Consider the following 15,754-nt stretch of genomic DNA (forward strand, 5'->3'; position numbering starts at 1 on the left):
AAATCTTTCAAATTAAAAGCAAAAGGGACCATTGCAAAAAGAAAAAAAATAAATTGTTCAGAAATCATCAATCAGTAATAGTTCTTACATAGGGTATTAAGTAGGAGCTGTCAGTCCTTTAGGGTAATTATAAGACTGTCCCTTAAATATCCATATAGTAGTAAATATTAATAAAACACTGGTGGGCAGTTTCTAACTGCTTTACACACACTTTAACCACAACAGGAATCAAAAAGATTTTTCAGTAGCTAGTAATACTTCATGGAAGCTAAGGGACTGTTCGTTATTTATTATGGGGAAGGGGGTGGTGCAAAAAGGAGGAGGCACGTCAAATCATTTCATAAGCATTGGCCAGGGACTCATGTATTTTATTTTGGCATAGGGGAGGGGCATAAACATTTGAATGATTGTATTTGTATTTATTTTACCCCAGATTTTTAAAGAAAGCATGCCTTCCAAACCCACAAGTTTGGAAGGCATGCTTTCTTTAAAAACTGGCAAAATTATACATTTTATTATAGCCAGAAACTGTTATTTAAAAAAAAAAAATAATTCCACATGCATTTTCCACCAGTCACTCAGGGAGGCTCAAGGAAAAATATTTGTATATATAAATATAAAATATTTTTAGCTTTGATGAAGGTCAAAATAAATAAATAAATAAATAGTAAGTCACACCCCAGCCACCCCCCTTCTCTGACAAATAAAGGACAGTCCCTATCCCAACACCTCTTTGGCTGTTGCTATGCTAAATATACTAATGTTAATAGGAATACTATTATTAGCAACACTTCTATTAGCAGTATGGGGGGGGGGGGTATTAACTAAAGGTCCACTTACTGTTTCTTAGGCTTTCAACCCTATCTCCTCAGAAGATATAGTTTCCCTCGTTGTCATAGAGATAGCCTACGCATCGCTTGTCACTTGTTTATATGTTGTGCTTTTATTTTGAAGTCCAATTTCTCCAACTTCCGGTTTCTCCCGTGTATCTATGCGGGCATTGACGCGGGTCTTATCGCCCTCAGACAGAGCGTGCACGCTGGCAGGCAGGCTGCAGGAGCAGAGCGGAGAGGAGGAGAACCTGCCTACTAACTTCACACAAGTTTCACCCCGCTTCACTCCTCTGCGAGCTGTGAGCAGCACGAGACACAGGCTCGGACACACACTCTCACCAGACTCACAAAGTTAGATTTTTCTTCCAAAGAGCTCATCATCATCACCATCACTGCGTGTGTGAGAAGTCACGCTGGCGATGTCTGGATCGTACTGCAAAAGTTTGTACCCGTTCAGCGGGGAGCAGCACCAGCAGGGACTGAGCTTCGAGGCCGGGGACATTATTAAGGTGGTCCAGGCTCTGCCCGGAGGCTGGTGGGAGGGAGAGAGGGATGGAGCCAGAGGCTGGTTCCCCTCCAGTTATGTCCAGGTCCTGGAGGTAAGATTTGGTTTTATTAGGCTGCTTATATAGACTTAACACAAGTTTAATTGGATATTAATTTGATGTAAATTTGCTAAAATGACTTTGACTTATTTTTTATTTTGTTGTCATGAAAAACATTTTTTTGTTTACACACACACACACACACACACACACACACACACACACACACACTCAGAGTGACCAGGGTAGAGGGTTCAGACCAGACTCACTCACACACAATAAAGACAGCATTGACAGATGCACTAATAAATGGTTTTCCCGTGCTGGCTTTATCAGATTAACTCTAACCTTCCCAGCAGTCAGCTCAGTGCCTGGCTGAGCGGCTGCACACTTCCTCATTCCTCACACATTCCAGTGGAATTCTCAGGTCTCCTCTCAGTGCGAGTGAATGCACAGGACATGCAGCTCTCTCTCTCTCTGCACGGTCAACCCCTCCCTTCCCCACCCAGCCTCCCTCTGAGGGAGTTCAGACACTCTGCTGTTGTAACTTAGAAAAGATCTCCCATTATATTTTATTTATTTCTTTTAAATTGGCGTGTTTGGCTCTGTGATTGAAATGATTGAGTTTGTGGCAGAGTCGGTGACACCACCCAGTGTACTGACAGTTTGTTATAATCAGCTTGTATCCAAGAGGGATGGGCACGAGGCCAGCATTCTCAGCTATGGCACCAATGCTGCCATTTTTATCACGTCTTCACTCTGAATGTGAGAAGATATAAACAGAAACATGATTTGTGTCCCAGTGACACCGCAGCAATGCCTCCAGATTTTGGGCTTGTGCTGAGTTAGATAGGATCAGATAAACCTGTAGCAGCAGACTGTTTAAGCACAACATCCCTTATCTTGTGGGGTGGGGCAGCAGGATGGTGAGAGCAGTCATATCAAGCATCCACTCTGCTGGAGTGTTGTAGCTCTAGTTAGATGCAGAAGTTTTAGAGGGCTTCTGCTCTGCAGCTTGAACTCTGGCTGGCCTGTCAGGTAAAAGGGTAGTTTTTAACGAGGGGTTGTGACAGTGGTAGCCAAGTTTGTAACAATCAAAGTGAACCACTGATAAAGACCAAGAAGATCAAGATGCGTATGTTTTTTAAAGACCTGTGTTTGTAGCAACAAAAACAGGTATTTTCTTAATGACAGGTCATGACATTTCCAGCTGTATTAGTAGTAACCAAACTGGGTATTTTTTTAACGAGACTTTGGGACATTGGCAGCCGTGTTTGTAGCACCAAGTCAGGAACTTTATAACAAGAGTTAGGGATATTTCCAGCCATGTATGCAGGGGTCCATGTCATTGGTCCGACAGCCCATTGGTCCGACATCCCATTAGTCCGACGGTCCGCGGTGCTGAACGGCTCCCGGTGGGCATATTTCTGCCTTGATGGTGCGCCGCAACCGGCTCTGGGTCAGCTGGGAAAGGCTTGAGGCGAAGCAGGTGTACGGCTTATGTGTTTGTCACTTTCTTTTTCAATTTAACCCACACCATGATCTTTTCCTGACCCTAACCAAGTGGTTTTTGTGCCTAAGCCTAACCAGACCTTAACCACAGGGCATCAGGATGATTTCATAACAGACTTCGGAACAATGGGTTTAATATGGTTGGAACAATGGGATGTCGGACCAATGTGCAGTTCCCGTATGTAGCGACCAAGCCAGTATTTTATGACAAGTATTTGGGACATGTCCGGCCATGTTTGTAGCCACGAAAGCTGGTATTTTTTAATGAGAGGTCACATTTTGAGCAGCGTAGTTTATAGTGACCAAGCCAGGTATTTTTTTTATGAGTTTCGAGTCATTACCAGTTGTTTGTAGCAAGTAAAGCGGGTATTTTATAACAAGCATTTGGGACATTTCCAGCCGTGTTTGTAGAGACGAAAACTTTTTTAATGAGAGTTTGGGAAATTTTCAGCTGTGTTTGTAGCAAAAAAATGAGAGTATGGAACATTTCGCTCTGTGTTTGTAGCAATTAAATCGGATATTATTTAACAAGAGTCTGGGACATGTCCAGCCATGTTTTTTGCAACAAAAGCGGGTATGTTTTAATGAGAGGTCACGTTATGAGCAGCCTAGTTTAATAGTGACCAAACTGGGTATTTTTTTTAACGAGATTTCGAGACATTACCAGTTGTAATGTGCAAACCGGGTATTTTAGAAGAAGCAGTTGGGACATTTCTACCTGTGTTTGTAGCAACAAAAAAGGGTATTTTTTTAATCGCAGGTCATGACATTTCCAGCTGTATTAGTAGTGTCCAAACTGGGTATTTTTTAGCAAGTGTTTGGGATCGTTCTAGCCATGTTTGTAGCAACCAAACTGGGTATTTTTTTAACGAGACTTTGGGACATTTCCAGCTGTGTTTGTAGTGACGAAAACCAGTATTTTTAATGAGTTTGGGTTTGTAGCAAACAAACAGATATGTTTTAATGAGAGTATGGAACATTTCGCTCTGTGTTTGTAGCAACCAAGTCAGGAATTTTATAACAAGAGTTAGGGATATTTACAGCCATGTTTGTAGCAACCAAACCAGGTATTTTTTAACGAGAGTTCGGGACATTTTCAGCTGTGTTTGCACGACAAAAGCGGATGTTTTGTTAGAAGAGGTCATGACGTTACCCGCCATGTTTGAAGTGACCAAACCAAGTAGAATTTAATGAGGATTTGGAATATGTTCAGCCGTGTTTGTACTGACAGAAGCGGGTATTTTTTAACATGTTGTCATGACCTTGCCAGTCGTGTTTGTTGTGAAAAAAGTGGATATTTTTTAACGGGAGTTATGGACATGTACAGCTGTCAAAAATGTTTGTTTGTGTTCTGTGTTAATAACAGTCCTCAATATCAATATCTACCAGGCTATAAGATGTCACTTTGAGCTGTGGTATATGTGATAAGCATTCACAAACTGCGGTTTCCAAGGTCAAACTTCACACTCATATTAATCAGCCCTAGTAGCAGCCCGAATGGACAGGACATGAGAAGAAAGAGATATGATGAATGTGAGGGTGAAAGCATTGTGTGGTTTTAAACTCTGCTTGTCCCTGGGCTGGGTGCATGGACACTTTTTTTTTTCTCAGTAAAACCAATGCAAAGCTAAATAACAGCTCAGCCCTGAAGCCAGGCTAAATTAAGCTACAACAACATGCTTATCTGATGTTGGGTGACTTATCACAGATAGATTCTTCTCAGTTTCATGTGAGCCCACACCGGGGGAAACTCTGCGGTCTGTAGATTGTGTCGGATGTTTGTGGTGTTGTGGGCTCAGATGTTTCTCACCACTAACTCGGCTTTCCTGTCACTCTCTACTGTTCTCTGTACTCAAGTGGAACTGCCTAAAAATAACAGGTAAACATGAGTTGAGTGATACTGTAAGGGAAGACTGTGGTAGCCCATTGATTTGTTTTGTTGGGTCAGTGTTGCACCATCACCTTGGCTTTACCTGTTTCACCATGCAGACAGCCTGAGTGGCAGCTGCATCTCTATTTATATGTTAACTCACCTCAGCTGGTCTGAGGAAGGGACAGTTTCGATTTTAGTCCCTATTTGCACTCTTTGTGCCGAGCTACGCCTTATATTTAAGAGACAAATGCCACGGTGGAATCAATCTTCTCATCTATCCCTCTGACACAAAGCAAATGAGCTTACATGTATATCCCCAAAAGTCAAGTATTTCTTTAATATATCAGCGAGAACTGGGCGGATGCTTGATTTCTATGACAGATATTGATATTGATCCCAGGTGTATTGGAGGGTTTGCAGGTATACAGGGTATAACCACCTATTTTGTGAAAGCACCAATAGTCAACTGTACAATATTATCAGAATCTTGATACCAAGGTATTTGGTCCAAAAGCTCTAATGTAACTGTGACATCACATTTGCTTGTCGGGCTTCAGTATCAGTATTAGAGTAGTTAATCTGGAATAAAGAGATTTACCTCCTACTTTATGTGGGCTGAACTACACATTATGAAACTGGACGTTTCCCCCCAGTTCTCCTTAAATGTGTCATCTGTAGGTTGCTGAGAAAGAGGTTGTAGGATGGCACCATGAAATGACAACACCTCACTATTTCCCCATTCTGGTATTTTATTGAAATCCAGACAGGCTCTGTAAGGAAACAACCGCCACTCCTTCACACTGTTCAGTTGCCTAACTTTGATAATTGTAAATGATCGTAATGTCAGGCTGATGTGTGTTAATCGCCCAGATGGATTTGTGCAGCTGGCACAGTGAACAATGCAGCTTTCAACTGTAAGTGTTGTCATCTTCTGTGGCTTTGTTCTACAAACAGCAGCATTCTTCTGAGGACAATGAATCAGTCACAACCTGTTGCTGCCTGGTGCATCAGGTTACTATGTAACTTTAATGGCGCATAAAGAATGAAATTACACATCCTTCTTCAAAATTTAAAGGTGTATTTTAAGTAGCCTATGGGATGACAGTTTTGGATTAATTTTGCTCTCTCAATAGCCTGGCATTAAAAAAGATAAAATTAACATGACGTGCATTATAAGAGGCCTGTCCTTTTTGTTTGGTGGTCATTGACTCGGTGTGAGCTTCAGCACTGCTTTTCAGAGCGCTATCCATTTAGAGGTTATGAAATTTTAATATTTTCTGATGTAAATGTCTTGCCTTTTATTTAACTTTCTCTTGGCTTTGCTGACAGACTGCCGACTAGCCATGTTAACATACATAAACATAGTGCCCACTCCCTGGTCTAATGCTAGCCTCTGCCACTCTGTATTGTGCACCAGCCAGGTATGTGGGAGCTAGCTAGTGACACTGCTTATTCGCGATTACTGCTGGTAAAGCCGTCCTGGTGGTGGGACGATGTTACTGCAAAAACATGGTGGCCACCCTCTGGTCTCCCCCCAGGTAGCCCCTGTGAGTACGCGACTTCAGTTTAAGCTGAAAAGCCTTTTTTAGCATGATTAACTATGTTAGCACCATTAGCCATGCTGATGGTGCTAACAGAGATAACAACAATGCCAACAGGGGTTTGCGGCTCAAATTGAGCTGCTTACTCACCAGGGAGACCCTGGGGGGAGACTGGAGAACACTGTTTGGTTTGGACAGCCAGCGGTATTGCAGAGTAGGGGGCACTGTTAGCTGCTCCCACCTGATGCGGGTGGTGCGCAGTGCAGTAAACTGAAAATTAGCTAAATAAACCGATAGACTAACATGTGTAATGAGTCAAAAATATCACTAACTGTTAGCCATTGGCACCCCTAATTCTAAGCAATAAAATGCACTTTAGCTGACGACAGTAGAATCAAAGGTTTTGCTGCTAGGCCACAGTCATACTTATTATTTTGATACGACTGTTATCTTATGGCTAATGTTGGCAAACTTTATGTAGTTAAACTAATTTGAGGTCATCCCTCTAAGTGTCTCCTTTCAGGTAATGCTTAAAGAAAGAACACTTTAACGTCCATTCTCAGTGGACATGTGCACAGTGTGAACTGTATACAAGAATCAATCATCTACTCCAGGAGAACTCTGTATTTCTGGAGAAATTATGACTACCACCAGAGCATCATGAGTCCGAATGACAGTGAGTCATATCAGTGTTTGGCCTATTAGTGCTTAACGATCACCAAATGAGGAGGAAATGAAAAGATAGCACCAATAACAAAAGGGAGTTAAAGCAGCAGCTGAAAGCCATCAGCGAGTTTCTATGGAGGATATTGTCCAAAACAGACACGAATGCTTTAATGTTTGGGTCTTTTATCAGCAAATGAATGGACTCATTCACTCAATCAACCTGCTGCTGGCTTGAAAATAATGTCAGCCGCCCCACAGTGGTTGGAGCTGTCACCACTGTTTCCAGGCAGATGTTTAAATGCTGTGAAGATCTTCGTGACCAAGTCTGGCTCTGAGTTATTGCTCTGTTACTCCATCATTCCATGGAGTCATGTCTTATTACTGTGCTCCACCTTTTTGCTTTATGTGCGGAAGAGGCACTTCATTTTTAACCCACGTCAAAGAGGAGATTTTACACCTTACTAGCTTGTTTTTCTCAAAACTCACAAATGGATTTTCATGGTATTATGGGAATAGGCTGGGCTTGGAGCGAGGGACAGTTGATTCCACCTAGGTATTTCCACTGTTCTAAAGTCTGTTTTTAGCAACAACTGTGAAACAAATAGAAATTTGATTACAAACCTTGCAGGATGGTTACTGAAGATTTCTGTGATACGGCTGCTGTCTTTGGGTGCAGCAGCAGAGGTGGAGACTGGCAGGTTTCTCATAGCCTCTTGGCATAATACAGTAATTAGATTCTTAATTTTGGCTGTATGAATAAATCTAAATATATGTATCAAGTCTGCATGAGCTGATAAATATAAATATAAATACATGTCTGGAAGACGGCATTTAGGTTTCTATGAAAGTTAATTCAAAATTCGTTCAAAAAGAAAATAAAAGTTAAGGATAATTTTAAAAAGTGCAGTAAAAATAAACATGCTTTGCTACAAAGTCAAAATCTTTATTAATGACTTGATTTATTGATTGTTTTTCATATTCTAAAGTCTGACAAGCTGGACCAAAGTTCTGACTTATAAGTTTAAATTATGAGATACTATGTTGTACATTTAAACTTGAAATACAAAGTCAAAATTATGACATAGGAAGTCCAAATTATGAGACACAAAGTCACATGTTCGACTCACAAAGTATAACTATTACGCTTCTATAAATTGCCATTTTAACCTGCCATCTCATAATTTTACTGCGGTTGTATTGGATGTCATTTTTCTATGTTCGAAGCTTCTGTTGAGGAACAAAACTACAAATCTGAGTGAGTCTTTCTTTTAGTAAATTCACTTTCTGTAGTGAATAAATGGAATTTATGATTACATCTAGGGATGATGCAATTCAGCATAGTTCCAAACAGAGTATGGGACTGATATGTTGCACAGAGAGTTTATAGCTGTTGCTAATTTTCAATTCTTGTCCCTAGTTGGGCTTTTTCATTCAGTTCATTCAATCAACATCCAAATGTTGATTTAGAATTCAAATGTCAAGGTTATGAATAAATTTCCAAAGCTTTGAAATATTTGGTACATAACTAAATTTGATGCACTTAAAAATTTTGAATTATCATAGCTGGCCCTATTTTTATGGTGGCATAATGCCCAGTGAAAGTAGTGCTCTGACAATTTTCTATTTTCCTGACCTTGAAATTCTCTCTGCCTGGCTGTGTGGTATTTTGGTGCCCAGCTCAGAGCGCTCCGTATGAGGCTCATTCAAATGAGACAGCACAAAGAGAGTTGTAAGTGTTGACTTGATCAGTTAACTTTACTATTAGTATATTTAATTAAATCATACCTACCATTCACCATACATTTTTTTTGACCTTTTTATTTCTTAACACAAAAAAGTTGAAAACACTGGCTGAAGGCTTCCATTAAGGCTGATTGATTTGTTGATTTATTGATTAGCATTTTGAATATCTCAGGTTTATTTTTCTATTTTCTGACAAATTTACCAATTGGTTAAAGGAATACTTCACGCCCCCAAAGACCAGTTGTATATAAATTACTCACCTCATGTTATGTTAAAATCTGGAGGAAAAACATTGTTTTTCTTGCATTCCTCCATGGTGAAATGAAGAATCCAAAAAATGAGAAAATTCTCAATGAATTGGAGTCATAGGGGTACACAGTAAACAACAGCAAAACTATATCAAAACATCCATGTACAAAGTCTCACACAACTTGTGCAGCATAATCCAAGTGTCATTTATCCAGTCGTATGCTCAGGACTCCCCAAACACATCAATTTTCACTAAAACCTTACTATTCAAAACATTTACATTCAACAGTCTTAGGCATGGACAAGTAGTGCACCTGCGCTGTTCATGGTGAAGTGTTGTAAATAGTAAGGTTTAGCAAAAATGCATGTTGTTTAGGAAGTACTGAGCACAAAACTGGATAAATGAGATTATAATTCAAGTGTTGTGTAAGAATTGGAAAACAGATGTTTTGAGTTTTAGATGTTTTGAGATGCCTATGACTTCAATTTATTAAGAATTTTCTCTGTTTTTGGATTCATCATTCAACATGGAGGCATGCCAGAAAAGTTTTCTTCCCGAGTTTAACAGAACAGTGCTCATTTGGGAGATGAAGTATTCCTTTAATTGGAAAGATTTACTGGGAATAAAAATGAACAATAGTTGTAGTCCTGGTTTCCATATCAACTGATACTGTAGAAATTCTCAGTATACAATGCATCAGCTGCTGGTGCCATGTTGGGGGCCCACAGTAAAACCAGTTTAATTCATTGGCGACGCACACTGGGTTAAAGCCTTTAATGACTGGTCAGAGGCTAGTTACACCTTCTTGTTGTACCTCTGAGGCCAAACATGACATTGCCATAACAAATCAGTGCTGAAGTGTCGAAATATCAACATGAGCAGAAACATGTAATAGAAGCCCTCCAGCCAGGCCTGCCAGGGGCCATCTGGAGGCAGACTCCCTCCTGAATCCTTCATGTGGATGAAATATGTTGAGTGCAGGTTGCCACGTATTACACAGTGAAGTGTGACTTTCTTCTTCCACTTGTGGAGGTCAGTAATTTGAAGGCAATTTGAAGATGATGTAATGTTGATTTTCTCTCATTTCAATGTTGGGCTCACATTATTCTAGCATCATGTATTGTTTCTCTTTGGTGTGAATTGCCATGTGCCATTATGTCTCTCTGTAGCCAGGGGAACTACTGTAAGCAATTAGTTGTAAATGATGGAGAACCACTTTGTCTCCCTAATGCTTCTTCTGGTAGAGTGTCAGCTGTGTTTATTATGAAACTGTAGAGCTTAGAGCGTGTGTGTGTGGGGGTTTCTAACAGAGGTTTTGGATGGTGATTCAGCCTGGCATAATCCCCGTAGTGGAATGCCGAGGGCCAGGCCGCTGCTGTAGATCCTCCAGCGCACAGCCAGGTGCTTCCCCTGCACGCTGGAAAACTAACAGCACCCCTCCTGTGCTTACGTCATACCAAAATACAGTCATTTCTTGTCATGGAAGGTACTCGTGCGGAGCTGTGAAATATCAGCTGAATGACTGCGAAGCACCCACTGTGGCACCTCTGCTAACCACAATCTGTTGTTTGTTTCAACACTGAAGAACAGGTTTGAGGTTTTCACACATCCACTAGCAGAGCTGTCATAGAGGGCTGTTGGGAAATTGGCTGTGTAGAAATAATGCCTCAGTACATAGCAACAAGCAAAGGAAAGGAGAAATACTTTCAAAACACTGGTGTTTTGTAGTAGTGAGTCAATTTAGGAACCTCTAAGTCAGTATGATAAATATAATAAGGTCAATTTGCCTTGCAAATTTAGGTTTTGGTGGCAGAGAGAACTGTTATAAACCTTAATCTCTTTGGTCCTAGTCTGCGCCAGTGTAGCTATTTTGAGTTATAGCTTGAAAAACATTAGCTCAGTTTAAGAGTAATTACAGTTATTTTCAACTTGGGCCTCATTATACCACTTTTTTCCCTCTTACCAGTGAACTTTGGCCAAAATCGAGTAAAGTAGTCCTCTTTAGTGGTTGTAAATCCTAACTTGCAGGACTCAGTGGACTGAAATGTAGTTCAAAGTAGCAAAATTGATTGATCAGTCCTGTCCTTGGTCTTAATCACCCGTGTATCTTGTATGTATGTATGTAGTTTAGATGAGCTGAGGACCTTCTGTGAATTATTGTACCTTCCATTACAGAGATTCTGAGCTTATTATCGGGCCTGCTAATATGGGGGGAAACGCCCAGATGGTTTGGGTGGTGTTGGTGATAGTGAGTTTTATCAAGTGTTAGTGTCTCCCATCTTTGATCTGTGGTGTGGTGTTAGATTAAGGGCATATCCAGATACCATGTGGTTGTGTCAGAATAGAAGACATCGCTCCTCTACAGTGGCTTAAGTGCTTGATGACTGGTGTTTAGAAGGCAGATTCATGCCATGTTTTGTTCAGGTCCCGGCTGTTGGTTTAGATTTTCCACCAGATGTTAGACCAAGCACTTGGGTTTTGACAGTTGGGGCAAATTTAGAGGATAATTTTCGTTTAGAGGATTCAGACTAGTACGATACATAAAAATAATACCTTGTGCCTCATTTGGACATGTCCACCCATCCATCTGTTTTCTGCCGCTCATTTTGTTCAGGTCATTGTGGTAGCAGACTAAGCAAAGTAATCCACATGCACTTCTCCGAATCCCAAAGGATGTATAATTCCTGCAACATGTTCTGGGTCTACTCCAGACCTCAGTTGGATTTGTGTGGTATACTTCCTCGTCAGATGCTTAACCACCTTAATTCTTACCTGGCTCCTTTCAGTGTGAAGGAGTAGCAGTTCTACTCTGAGCACAGGAACTTCAGGATGTCTGAACTCCTCACCGACATCTTGCAAAAGGAATCAGTTTAGGTTGCTTGTATCTGAGATCCAAAAGGTGAAAGATAAAAGTGTAGACTGCTATGGAGCTGGCCTTCATGTTTAGCTCCCTCTGTAGCATGACAGTCCTGTACAATGCCAGCCATCATGGCACCAATCCACCTGTCGATCTCAAAGTCCATATTATCCTCACTGGTGAAAAAGACCCTGAGATACTTGAAGTCCATCACTGTGGATAGCGACCTGAATTTGGCAATCCACCAGTTTCCAGCAGAGTACCAGGCCACAGACTTAGAGGTGCTGAAGGCAGGGATATGCTTGAAACAAACTTTGTGGAAAGCATTGTTTGATCACATTGAAGCTTGGTAAGCGGCTTGGTAAGCGGCCCTCGATGCGTCATACTGATGCACACGGTACCCATTAGTGTCTGTATGAGACACACCAGGCTTTTTAACTCCAATGTAAACACATCCTCACCCCAGACAATGACTTAGTATAAAAAGTGAGGAGGTCTGCATAGGGTGGGAGGTAGGGGTGGTGGATGGGTCAATCAGACACAGAACTTTAACTCGGGAAATTGCTGTTGACCAATGTAAGACCAAAAGTCAGTGATAGGTTTTTTTATTACAAATCATCACATACATCATGTGACTCGCTAAGTTATGATGCTAACTTAAGTAACAAACATACTTTACACCCAAACCATGATCTTAATTTAAAACTAACCAAGTAGTTTTGGTGACAAAACCTACTTTTTCTGTGAAAGCAGAAGTTTATTTTGAATACACAACAAGCATGCACACAAGCACACGCTGTCCTTGAGCAACCAAAACTGACGCTAGAGGAATACATAGAGCATCACAGTTTAAAAGCGTAGGGCCTCTGACCAAGCTGCTGTACTTGGGAAGCTTGGAATGGAGATGTGTTGACCGTCTTACCTCCACACTACACTTGTGAAGCAGGTGTGCTTGTCAGATTGTTGGTTTTTGAACATTACAAAAATTGCAGCCCTCCCAGTCCCAATGTTGTAGAGGTGTGGAAGGCATGGGTTTGAGACACTGCTTCACAATCTGACAAGCGCTTCTTTTTAAAGCACAATGACACCTTAAGGGTAAGCTCAGACATCCATTGACAGAAGAAACTCTTCTTGTGTCTTCTTGTATAGATGATTTCATACTTTAAGTTTCTATGCAAAGCTCATGACCCCAGTTGAGGGTTGGAATGTGTAATGACTAATAAATGAAGAACTTTGCCTGCATAGGTAGCTCCCTCTTCCACCATGACAGTCTTGTACAACTGCAGCAGTACTGTCGACCTTAGTGAACTCTTCTGCCTTTTGATCTGATGCTCCATCCATCCGTCCATGCTCCACCTAGAACAAGACCCTGAGATATTTTAAGTCCCTCACTTTTGGCAGCAACTCAGTTCCCATTGTGAAGGGAGCAGTACACCATTTCCTGGCAGCAGCCCCATGGCCTTAGACTCAGGGGTGTTGACTCTCATTCTAGCTGCTTCACACTCAGCTGTGAACTGCTCCAGTGCGCCACAGAGGTCACACGTTGATAAAAATGGCAGAGCTACATCATCTTCATACTCAAGTGAGATCTTAATGTACAAATAATTACCACTAATCAGAATATTCCGTACATTAAAACGTGTGATTCATAATTTACAATAAGCCTGGCGCTTACAGAAGCATGGGGGCCACGTGGGACATTTGGAGGGGAAATCCAGATCAGGTGGGAAAACCCAGATCAGTGTTACAACAGAAGTCTACCAGGCAATATTTCCCAATAGTATATATCTACAGTCTTAACCACTGGCATGCACGCTCAAGAATTAGGCTGTGTCTGTTTAAGAGAGGGGGACGTGTCAAGGGAGGACAGTGTGCATTAAAGGAATACTTCAATCTCCAAAAGCATTGTTGTTGTTGCATTGAATTTGTTGCATTGAATTTGCGAAGAAAACGTTGTTTATCTCACGTGCCTACACTGTGATCAAAGACTCCAAAAATAGAGAAAATTCTTGATGAATTGAAGTCATAGCGGTCAAAACATCCATTTACAAACTCTCACACAGCTCTTGCAGTATAATCCAAGTCTCATATATCCAGTCATATGCTCAGTGCTTTTCAAACAGACAGCCCTTTCCAACAGGGAACTAAACTGAAAGTGAAACTTATCTGTGCTCTCTCCAAAGCCAGACTCCATTGACAAAACAGTAATTTTACTGAGGAGCTGAGGGTCTACCAATGCCTTGATCAATTGTTTGTGTTGGGCCCTGATCAGATAGGTTGCAAAACGCAAGGTGCGCCGCACTGCCTTTTTTTAAACCCAATGCCACTAGTAAAAAAAAAAAACGCTTGCTGCACCTTTTTATTGTTGTCAGACAACCACCCGATCACCTGCTAACATTCCCATGTAATCAGTGTACTGTTTATTTATTTGACGGTTCCTAAAATGTTCAGGCAGAGGGTCCTTGCTTGAGGTTTAGGGTGAGAGGCTGTTAGTTAATAGTTTGTCAGGCGCAAGGAAATGGAGATCTGTGCGGGTATTAGGGCCGTCAAAATTGCTCAAAAATGACGTTCGAATATTCCTTCTAAAAATAACTCATAGGTTCGAACCATTCCAATTTTTTTTTTCTTCGCATTATGTCCACAAGAGGGCAAACTAATACAAGGAAACATACTTGTATATTTATTAATACAAGGAAACATAACTACTTGTAGGTATTTTTATTTCAACATAAACGTCTTTGAAAACATTTACATACCTACACATTAAAACACATAAAACAATTATCTATAACATTACGTCATAAACGACCGCGGACCTCTCGCTCGGCCCCCCTCTCTGACCTGTCAGGCCACACCGCCCGCGGAAGCGCTGCGAATAGCCTCGAAGCGCCTCGAAGCGAAGCCAGTTTCCTTTCGGCGCCCATGTTAACCGATTATGTCATCCACACCGGCTGCGCCGCACCGCGCCGCGCAGCTCCGTGGCCGCTCCCACCTCCCACTTGCAAAGAGGACAGCTGCGGTGGTGTTTTTTTTTTTTCTCCACAATCGAATATCAATTTTCACATTCGAAGGTCCATTTTTTTTTCAAATTCGAATTTAAATTAGAATTTAGAATATTCATTGACAGCCCTAGTGGGTACATGAGACCCTAAAAAAGAGGGTGGATCACCGGGTGTACCACCAGTTGGTCCAGGAGCTTCACCTTAATGATAGCCGTTACCAGGCATAATTTAGGATGATTGGGGGCCGTCTATAGTGCTGGGCATCCAACAACCCCTACCACCAGTTTCTCCTCCAGTGTTTGCCAGTTGTATACTTGTTGTCATGACCACCACAGAAGGCCCACCTCTCAAATCATTCCATTGGACAATAGGGAAAAGGCGGAGATGCTGCGGATCAGGGCTGTGACAGTTGGTTGTTTAAAGGGTTAACCAAAGTCACACAATATCACAAACAAGCTACTAATTAAGGCAGCGGTAGACCAGCAGCTCCTGTGTTCAGTGAGGCAAAATTAGAATTTTTGTCAATTGAGTTGGGCTTTGAAAAGAGCATAGATAAGTTTTACTTTTAGCTCAGTTCCCCATCCAAAGGGGCTGTCTGTTTGGTAAGTACTGAGCGAACCACTGGATAAATGAGACTTGGATGATACTGCACAAGCTGTGTGAGAGTTTGTTAACAGATGTTTAGATAAAGTATCACTGTTGTTACATGTGGACCCCTAATACCTAAATTAATCAATATTTTTTCTCATTTTTGCATTCTTTGTTCACCCTGGAGGCATGCAAGTTTTCTTCATGTATTTAATTTAACATGAGATCAATAATGCACATACAAATGATCATTTGGCAGATGAAGTATTCCTTTAATCTTAATCTTAATACACTCCATGTGGATACAACCACATGGAGTGTATACAGTTGCAAAACTTAGTTCT

The 15,754-nt window shown here is 41.2% G+C and overlaps 1 protein-coding gene across 1 annotated transcript in view; it reads left to right on the plus strand.

Moving 5' to 3' along the window:
- The first annotated feature begins 1,037 nt into the window (after positions 1 to 1,037).
- LOC126399704 (growth arrest-specific protein 7-like) overlaps positions 1,038 to 15,754 on the plus strand; it is an 86,167-nt gene continuing 71,450 nt past the window's right edge. Inside the window, exon 1 of the mRNA XM_050059884.1 lies at positions 1,038 to 1,432. Coding sequence (XP_049915841.1) covers positions 1,253 to 1,432 — 180 coding nt within the window. The 5' untranslated portion in view covers positions 1,038 to 1,252. The remainder of the gene's footprint in view (positions 1,433 to 15,754) is intronic.

This window comes from Epinephelus moara, chromosome 13 (genome assembly GCF_006386435.1).
Source record: "Epinephelus moara isolate mb chromosome 13, YSFRI_EMoa_1.0, whole genome shotgun sequence".
Taxonomy (NCBI): Eukaryota; Metazoa; Chordata; class Actinopteri; order Perciformes; family Serranidae; genus Epinephelus; species Epinephelus moara.